Source organism: Hippichthys cyanospilos, chromosome 9, assembly GCF_059441005.1.
Source record: "Hippichthys cyanospilos isolate Australia breed blue-spotted pipefish chromosome 9, RoL_Hcya_1.0, whole genome shotgun sequence".
NCBI lineage: Eukaryota > Metazoa > Chordata > Actinopteri > Syngnathiformes > Syngnathidae > Hippichthys > Hippichthys cyanospilos.
Window position 1 is genome coordinate 19,038,453 of NC_142377.1, and position 9,735 is coordinate 19,048,187.

Consider the following 9,735-nt stretch of genomic DNA (forward strand, 5'->3'; position numbering starts at 1 on the left):
GATATGACCCCAGTAACTGTATATTCAATAAATAAGATCTAATAAAGTTACTTACCCTTTACAATTTGTAATGGATCTGTACATGGGCATTTCTAGCTTATTTTAGGGGGTACTCCAGCACCCTCTAAATTTAATTTTTTTTTAATGTATGTTCTCATTCAAACAGTTAGAAAACTCTGTATTCAAATACAGAATTAAAATGACAGAAACCCCACTTTAATAATAATCTGTTCCAACCAATCTCTCCCACTTTTCCCTGACTAATTTCCGTAGATAAATTTGGTGCCTTCAATGATATGCTGACAATAAATTGTGTTGGCATCTAACTAGCTTGTTTGCTCATCTACAGGAATATGTTGCACGAGGAAAATTTCTTACCTTCTACCACTGGGTATTTTACCAACACTTTAATACCATTACCACTCCTCATTACTGCTGAATTAAATTTGAACTGACGATTCATTTTGTTAGGTAGGAGATAGTAGACATTTTTTCCAGCTAGGAAAAGTGTCAACAAGTATCTTGTCTGAATAGGAATTGAAGAAGCTAGCTGTTGAATATTAAAGTCATTGAGAAGCTAAATGAATTGAATAGCAATGAACCAAAAGTATAATACTTCGCTTTGATAAAGTGGAAATAAAATTATGTATAAATGTACAAAAGTGTTAAATTTATCTTGCTCGGCCGGAAGATCTGCACCCCTAAACCTATGACCCTATAATTGCCCCAGGATGGGGAACTGAGCCGAGTTCTTGCGTCCCTCTTTTGAACAGTGAGTCTTCAAAGAGGACACAAATATATTCAACATTGTTGAATAAGACTAATTCAAACTAATATAAAGTCAAATAACACACTCATTGACGTGGGATACGAGGAAGATGAGTGGTTCAATTCCTGATGTTGCAATAATTTCCATTTCCTGTTCTGTAGTCATCGCTACATTTTCCCACTTTTCATCACTTTATTGAAATACTCTTTATGAGAGGGACAAAACATTCTGTAGAAGTCAAACGAATACCTTTCTAAAGCGAGCAGTGTTATCTTTGTAAGGCAGAATTGTACGGCTCTCATTGGATTACATGTATGGGAAGGGAGACTGAAAAATTCCGCCGCACTCCTGTCTGACGCGCATCTTATTCCCAAGTGTCCATCTTTGATGTATGTCATTCTCTGCCAAACAGTAGTTTTTCCTTTTTTTTTGTTTTGTTCAAGGGAGCGCTTTCAAGATGTCACATGGGAGAAAATATGGCGGCGTGAGAAAGCTGCGCAGAGGAAAATAACCCTTTAGAATTGGCAGGAGATGGTGGGGATTCACGCCGGATGGTCCTCTTGGATGGAGGAGCACGACGATGATGATGCCGGTGGTGGTGCTTCTATAAATGCATCGACTCAGCATATCCTCACTTTGTTACGACCCGGTCTCTGCTGACCGAGTGTTGCCAAGATTCCTGAAGGGCGATTTGCCAAATCATCCCAGCGCCATCCATCTCCGTCCCACTCCAAAGATAGAGTAGAAGATTTAGACCAGGAAGTTCTGTTTTCTATAATGCGGCCCTTTGTTTTAGTGTCAAAAAGGAATTCCACTCCTTTGTCTTGCGAGTCTCATTCCTGAAATAATATTGTACACCTGACATCGGGCCTCTAAACACACTGTTTCGTTTGGCCTTTGCAAGGAAAGCCACAAGAGTTCCTTCAAGCCTCTTTATGGTTTAATACGACCACTAAGATAACACTCGGTACTTGGAAAGAAGAAAAAAAAAAAAAAAACCTGTGTCTTAACTTTATGTGTGAGTACTCTTGGGCACTATCTCGTCAATTTGTAATAGCTATAAAAATATAAATACAGAAACTAAATACCGTTCAATGAAAAGTCTCTGGAACACGTTATTTTTCTCGCTTTTTAACTGCCATACAAGGACAACAAGAAGGTAACCACTAATTGGAAGACTATATGAACTTAAAAATATTTAATTTTTCACAGCATAGAACCGAAATCTGTCATCGTTTTTTTTTTTTTTTTTTTATAGTACTTACACACATTAACTTGTTTTTCACACTGAGGGATTTTTTTTTTTTTTTGTATTTCTGAGGAACTTTCATGAGTTTGCAATCCAGAAATGAAGTGTCCTATCTCCCTCTGCAGGAGCAGTGAACTCCGTCTTGCAGGGCCAAAATAAAAACTGGCTGCTTAACCCTCTGGAGGGGCAAAGACAAATTATGTGAATGGAAAAATGCACGTTCAAGACATTTCACACATCTTGTTTTCCCCTCTATTACATAAATGATAGAAACATTAATCGATGGAGGTCATATTGATTCAGCTGCTCGGGTTTGAAATGAGGGAGCAAGACAATAGAGGCCAATAATAATAATAATGTTCTGAGGCCAGTGAGGGAGGCAAGGCCGTGAAGGCCACAGTTTGTTGTACACACACGCCCACACACAAACGTACGCACGCACGCTAACCATCATTAATACCAGAAAATTCCCATAAATTGTATTTAAATACTGACACCAACCCAGTCGAATATTTTCTTTTCGAGTTGCAGTTGTTTTTGGCCTCATTTGGGAAATGATTGACGGTTCTATGCAAGGATGGGGGAAACAGTTGTTGCCAAGAAAATACACTAGAGGGCTGTAACGACACTTTGATTCGCATACGACCCGTGACTCTGAGGGGTGAAGGCGAAGAAGATAAAGAAGTAGACGAAGAAGACGGCAAGTCAGGAAGTGTGTTACGCCATGGTTCTTTAGCGCGGAAAATACAATTGGACAGGCGTGGATGGTAAGTTTGTAAACATTACAACAACAAACACAGCTTCATCAAGTTTTACGATATTAATTCTTCATCTTACCCGACAGTTATTGTAGAACAAAAATGAAATTAGTTTCGTCGCGCGTCACCTCAACGTAGCTAACTTTTAGCATACATGTGTATGCTCTTCTACTCGAAAGCAACAACGCATGGCAAAAACTTATAGAATTACATGTCTCGGAGGATTTTCATGCATTTGATTACGTTTGTTAATTTAAAAAAAAGCCATGCCACAAAATTGAAGTTATTTTTTGGACACCTTTCTTGATTAAACACTAAAGAAAATCATAAATTAAAAATTAAAGTAGTCAGTAACAGTCACTTTTTTTGGAGCAAGCCAGAAGAAGGGTTTATGGGATCATTCAATTCTGAGAAAAAATATGAATCATGATAAAACAACAACAAATAAAATAAAACTTAATACACCACTCGTGTTTTGTTGCACCACATCTTGCTGTTATCACAACTGTCAAATTCAGACTATTTCAGACACTACCCAAATATTTAAAACTCAACTCAGGTTACTCACGCATGTAATACACAAGGTGAAATCTGTTTGCCAAAATCGGGTGATACACAGGTCGGTTGATAAAAAGGCATAGATACTTTAAATATTTGGTGTAAATGTTGTTAGCAATCATGGGTCTACAATATAATGCCGCCTGAGCTTCTTCATTTAGCTTTTCATGTTTCCCAAGATGGCAACCGAAGGGCCAGACGTTACCCAGCACAAAAGCTCGCCGGTTCTCTTCATGACTGTGGAAGGAGAGTCCATGTCCTTCTATTTGCGACCGGGTCCCACCAAGAAAGCGCTGCAACCTCTCATCGCAGCAGGGGGCGGAACCATGTGCAATGTTCAGAAGCCCGGATCCATTTTGCTTATTGACCCTAAGGAAAAAGGTGCTGTTAATGAAAGCACCGCTCAGCGGTAAGTGGACTGTGAATGTCAAATCTACACACCCTTGCACAAGAGCCAGGTTTTTGTGATATATGGTGGACCTCCACCATACAAAATGAATCCGTTCATGGTTTGGGTTGGAAGGCGAAATCGTCGTATGGCGGACAATAAAAACCTATGGTAAATAGCCAATGCGTATAAAACCCTTTTTTGTTTTGTAGAAGTGATGGGGCAAATTGTAACACATCCTTGTCTGCAAAGATGCCATCATATTCATATTCACGCTAAATCTGAAATCTCAGCTCATATTTGTTTGTTTGTGTGCCTTCGCATTCTTACTCATAACGTTGTAAACCTGCGATGTTATTACTGAGGTTTGAGTTATTTTTCTATTCTTAATTTGTTTGTTTTCAGATATGTGTCTATCCAGTTCATTCACGACTGCTTGGAAAAAGGTGAGCAGCTGAGTATAGAAGACTACAGAATGACAGCTGGAACGGACTCGAAGCCCTCTCCAAATCTTTGCAAGGGCGACCGGGAGTCTTCCCATAATTTAAGAGGTAAAGCCCACTAGCGAGCTACCCACTTATTGGAAAAAAAACCCACCATTGAACCATAAACTAAGTTTGTGGATGCCTAAGGTTAACGACTCAACGGCGCATCCCGAATTGAACAAAGTTTTCCTCCTTTGTTTCCATCAGGGAGGCTAGCGTTTAGCCCCAGTGAAGACGCCGCCATTCTGGATTACGTCAGCCAACGAAAGTCTGAAGTGGGGGGCAATCGGCTGTGGCAACAGATGGAGAAGGAGCATGTGACCACTCACAGTTGGCAGTCAATGAAAAGCCATTACAAAAGTCACTTGGAACAGAAATTGACCAAAGACGCCCAGATGGTGGAAGCAGTGGTAGAAGACACCCAGGTCATTGAAACGCAAAAGTCCTCTTTTCTTCTATAGTACAAATAGAGGATGGCAAATCACTAGACTCATCTGACCGGGTAGTGCATGTCAAATATCGTGCAGTGACATTACCGGGGTGGTTGAGACCGTACACCTCTACACGCTGATCTAGAAATATAAACCCAAAATAGAAAATTATCTTAATTTTTAAATTTGCCCTTGATTGAAACATACACTTTAAAATTAGAACGTGCTTAAGCAAACTGGAGGGTTCGTGCAGTTAGTCCTCCGTAACAATAGTGGGCAACAGCGAGGCGCACGTATTACGAAACGGTGTTACTTAGCGTTGTTGTCTTCCGCTTTTTGTTCAGTCGATAGGCGTTCAACTGCCATGGCGCCCACGACAAGAAGAAAAGTGCACGGCGAAAATATGACAATAAACAGCAAATTGGCTTCGAAATATGCAGTAATGAGAACTACCGGAGACAAGATTGTCTGTTTGCTTTGCAACGAGATGATCGCAAATTCTAACGAATCCAACATGCAGATGCACTTTATGGACAAACATAAAAACTTCGATGCAATTTACCCCCCAGGTTCTCTCGAACGCACTCGGAAACTATTTACTTTAATAGATAAAAACAGGCGAAGACAAAAACGCCTTACTCTGCCCGGTTCTACGCAACAGATGACAACTCGAGCGTCCCTTCGGACACCTGCCGACTCGGTGGTGAGTTAAAAACGACCATGTGTCAGTTTTAGCAGATCATCTTCCAGTCTTCAGGACATACAGTTTTGTAAAGTACTCGATAATGTGCGCGCTGAGTATAGTGGCGTCCTGGTAAATAAGTGTCGGGACCAAAGCAATGCTGCCAAGAGAATCGGAGTGTCACTTTGCTGTCTTCTACTGTCATCAAGTCTACCAGTTACAACGTTCCTATCTCCTCCGCCTCGAAACATTGAACGCGATCTTTGTTTTCACGCTGCTTTATTAACATCATTTGTGAAGCATACTCCGTGCGGGAAAGCGAATACAAATACAATGCGCCATTGGTTTCAGTGCACAATAGGGCAGAATCTGTCAAACTTGGGCAAATATGTCAACACCTATTAGTTACCCCGGGCTTCCGCGGACATAAAGAAAATGAAAACACAACGCTTACCAGTCAAGTAGAATTAGGGATGGATCTCACAATTTTTTTGTCACTAGCGCTGGTTAATTGCTTGGAGCCTCAATGACACAGCAAAAGGGGGACATCTAGCGGTTATTTAACCAAGTGCAAGTCGCATTTAAATGAGCCTTTTTTCTGCAACATACCTATTTAAATGCACACCACATTCCTGGATTGTTTGGGATTTGATTTTCTATGCACATTACTGTTTGACTACAACAGATAAGTGCATGGTTTGTAGTCGACACAATAATAAGTAGTATAACTATCAATAATTATTGAAAATGTAATCCTCTTATGTATTATCTCTGTAAACTAAAACAGATCTTCACTTGTTGTGTTATGGGACATTCAAATGTTGCTACATTGATGAGATGTGCTCCACAAATATAGAGTGATGTCATTTCACATGGGGTGGGTGTAAATACACGTATTATGGAATTGGGCATAATATGTTATAAACACAAAACACAAACATGTTATAAACTAAACATCCATATTTATAGTTACCTATCTTTATGTCTAAATATGCATAGCAATCAGTCAATCTGGAAATGAAATGAACTGACAGAATTTCAAAACAGACCAACTCCCTTACTCTCAACAAAAAAACTTTTCAAATGAACACCACGAAACAAGAACACCAGTGAGCATTCGAGCCTGCTAAGTGAGTCGAATTCAAACAAACCAATCCGTTGATTCTAACCACTTACTTGTCACTATACAAGGAAGTCACAAGCTGAACTAGGCGAAAAATGTTGGTAATAAAAACACGTTCGTAAGATGCTTTTGGTTCAACACAATCGTAATCAGTCTCTTTAATGAGACTTAAGAAAACTGATAATATTAACTGTCTGTTGAGAGGCTATGCTCCCTATACAGTTAATTGATGATCAAGAATATTTGTTAATTAATGTGATTATTTATCAGTGTAGTCTATTATTTTGTCATCATTGCACTCCAAGACTGATATGCCAATATGTTGGGTGCAGGGCAACAAGAATACTGAAGTGACAGACAATCCTTCCAGTGAAGAAAATGCTGTTCTTCCGCAATTGGACCCCAAGTCAGAAGACACTCCACAGACTACCTCTGCTAATGATCTCACACAGGTATGATCTCACGTATACAGCCATACTAGATGGAGCTATAGCTGCTTGCCTTGCAGTCTTGTTAGGGAGCGGCAGATGAGGCAGTGCCAAGAGAAAAAAAAAAAGGTGTAAAAAATAAATAAGTGGGTTTGTTAACTACTAAAATATTTGAAAACAGTTTTGATTGTTGATGTTGCTGGCAGCCCTAAATGGTCCCTTTTGCATCTACAGATTGACCTGCTCTTCGCAGCTGAAAAACAACCTTCAGGTGGTGTAGAAGCGCAAACATCCAGCCCTCTCCAGCAAAAGGAAATCTTGAACCTAGCGGGGAACGAAATTGAACAAGTTGCATCTGCTGAAGTTAATACATGCAACTCCCTGGAGCCAAAGGAGAACAATGAGCCAAATACAGATGTCCAAGTAAAGGGATCACCTCCGGGTGAAAAGGCATCTGAAATCACAGAGCCATCCAGAGCGGAGCCCCAAAGCGATGACTCAAGAAGTGAGGATGAAGAGAAGCTTTTTCGTGTGCTTCGCCGCTCACTGCGCCACTCCACATGCCGTTCAGTAAGGAGACACTTTGAGGATTCTGAGGAAGAATCGTACGCCACAAAGCTCCGTTCATCGTCATTACGGTCGTCACAGGCAGCTTCAGTCAGGCAAGTGCCGTCCTCCCCTCACACCCCCTGGAAAACCAGGTCATCCTCGTCCCCTCGTCAAGAAGAGACAAGGAGGGATGAGCCGCCTTCGAAGAGAGCAAAAGGAGATAGTTCATCTGTGGCAGAAGAGGTTCAGGAAGCAGCAGTAGAAGCAGAGAGTCAACAAGAGAATGCCGAGCAGCGTCCTTCCACAACGCAAGCACATACATCTGGTGTCAAGCAGCCAAGTAAGATACCCTAAATTTGACAGCTTGAACCTAAAATGTAATACGGTTGTGGCTTGAGATATGTGTGGCCGGGCTCCCTAGTTTTTCAAGATGCGAGCCGTCTTTAGGATCATTTCCGCATTTTGTTCTTATTGTACTTGCGTTATTCATGGCTTATTTGTAAATATACAGTTCTGCTTGTGATTTGATGACGCTTCTGAGACATCACAGTTACAAGATACAGTATTTACACACTGTTCCTGTCTCAATTGAACAAGAGGAGCCATATCCTGTTTGTCATTTAAAAATGTAAAAACCAAAAAGGAACCTTTATCTTTCCCTATGTTGTGTCTCTTTAACAAGGCGGTAAACAACATGACATCTTTCCCCTCCGTTTCCTTGTTTCCAGGGGAGACTGAGCCACAGCAATCAGGGAGGAAGAAGAAGAAGAAGATTGGGAGGAAACTTGAAATAATTGAGCGCGCCGCAAAGGAGTTTTCTAGCAGCTCCTGTGACAGTGACAGTGAGGTAGACATGTGCTTTATATACCGTACCTTTTGGGGATGTTAAATGACACTTTTCGTACCGAGTCCAAAATGCACTTTTCTCTGTTTACGTTAGATAAGTGTTCCTTCAGATGTTGTCTGGTTTGGTTGTCAACTCCTTGTTGAGTCTCAGTAAATATGATCAGGGTAGTAGAAATACTTGTAAAAGAAACAATGTTTGCCTTCAATGTGACCCAGGCTCAGCAGCACAGCGGTGACCCTCTTATGCCAACAGCAATCACAAATCATCCTTTCTCCTTCCTTCAGTCCAGCGAAGATACGTTCCAAACAGCACCCGAAAATGCCCCGACGGAACAATTGGCCTCCGCGGCCAAATCTCCGGCCGCGGCCAAGTCTCCGGCCTCGGCCAAGTCTCCAGGCTCGCTCAAATCTCCAGCCTTAGTCAATGGCCTCTCTGAACAAGAGTCCGGCGATTCGGCGACCCCGCAAGAGGGCTGCCTATCTCTGGAACCGCACAACGCTGTCGGGTCAACATCAAAAGCTCAACTGGATGGCAAGTCTCGAGAAAACGATGGCATTCCTTCAGAGCGAGTCCAGTTAGAGGACGACAAACGACGTATCAAAGAGCTGATGTCGCAGACAAACCAGGTGCGATTCAGGATCACTACATTTTTGAAAAGGTTGTTTCTTTCGGATAGCCCAGTGTAGATAACTAAATAACTGTTTCCTTAGCAGTACTGTTTCACAGTACTGCAGCCGTCAGGTTCAGTTTCACTGTCTGAAAACATGACTGATTTAGTTATTTGAATATATGTGCTTTTTGCAGCAACATATAGTGACAGGCAGGACAGTTAAAAGAAGGAATAATTAATGATTTGAAAATATATTGGAGATTGGAATAAGAAAAAAATACATGGATCGTTCATGTAAGTTAAAAAAAAAAAGATGTTTGTTTTGAGGGAGTTTATAGCTTACTACAAGCTTTACGGATGCATGTTTTTGTGGCACGACTTTCCAAAACTGATTGAAAAGTGTTTGCCTTTGTTTAGTTGCTAACGTATTTATGATATACCTGCTAGGACTTGAAGTCCGTGGTAAAAGCCTTGCTAAAGACCAGCGGCGACTTCCCCGACGCCGCACGCCTTCTTGCGGATCCCGCTTCCTTCCGCGCACCGCTTTGGGGCCGCCAAGATGACGACCTCCTTCTGTCGGCCGACTCCGCCGCCCTCAAACGGCTACAGGCGAAGCACGGCGAAGTGGCCGTGGCCAAGCGGAAGATGTTCCTCAAGATAGAAGGATGAAAAATGCGACGACACGCTTTAAGACCAATGAAGTATTGTGTTCTGTTTGGACATTTCACCCTGAGTTTGGCACTTAGTTTACCGTTCAATGTTATAAAGTTGTTTTATTTAAGATGTCTGGTAAATGGCGTTCATTAAACCATCGTTTTTGTAAATAATCTTACACAGTGGGATGGTTATTTAAATCTG

At 41.3% G+C, this 9,735-nt stretch overlaps 1 protein-coding gene across 3 annotated transcripts; it reads left to right on the forward strand.

The window, feature by feature from the left end:
* The first annotated feature begins 2,717 nt into the window (after nucleotides 1-2,717).
* On the forward strand, nucleotides 2,718-9,709 carry terf2ip (telomeric repeat binding factor 2, interacting protein). 3 transcript variants are annotated; one of them, XM_088422889.1, is made up of 9 exons: nucleotides 2,718-2,785; nucleotides 3,514-3,743; nucleotides 4,128-4,273; nucleotides 4,415-4,632; nucleotides 6,776-6,895; nucleotides 7,106-7,760; nucleotides 8,149-8,267; nucleotides 8,483-8,893; nucleotides 9,325-9,709. In XM_088422889.1, the coding sequence occupies exons 1-9, from the start codon at nucleotides 2,783-2,785 to the stop codon at nucleotides 9,544-9,546; spliced, it is 2,124 nt and encodes a 707-aa protein (XP_088279015.1). In that variant the 5' UTR covers nucleotides 2,718-2,782; the 3' UTR covers nucleotides 9,547-9,709. The 3 variants fall into 3 exon arrangements, with proteins under 3 accessions (XP_088279015.1, XP_088279016.1, XP_088279018.1); XM_088422890.1 differs by having other exon boundaries at nucleotides 8,552-8,893; XM_088422892.1 differs by lacking the exons at nucleotides 2,718-2,785; nucleotides 3,514-3,743; nucleotides 4,128-4,273; nucleotides 4,415-4,632 and adding an exon at nucleotides 4,902-5,341.
* Nucleotides 9,710-9,735: the final 26 nt, after the last annotated feature.

Bases quoted from the DNA above. Each gene is read 5' to 3' on its own strand.
- terf2ip (XM_088422889.1), top strand. The intron at 4,633-6,775 runs GTCATTGAAACG...TGTTGGGTGCAG, and splicing joins CAGTGGTAGAAGACACCCAG to GGCAACAAGAATACTGAAGT. The intron at 8,894-9,324 runs GTGCGATTCAGG...TATACCTGCTAG, and splicing joins TGATGTCGCAGACAAACCAG to GACTTGAAGTCCGTGGTAAA.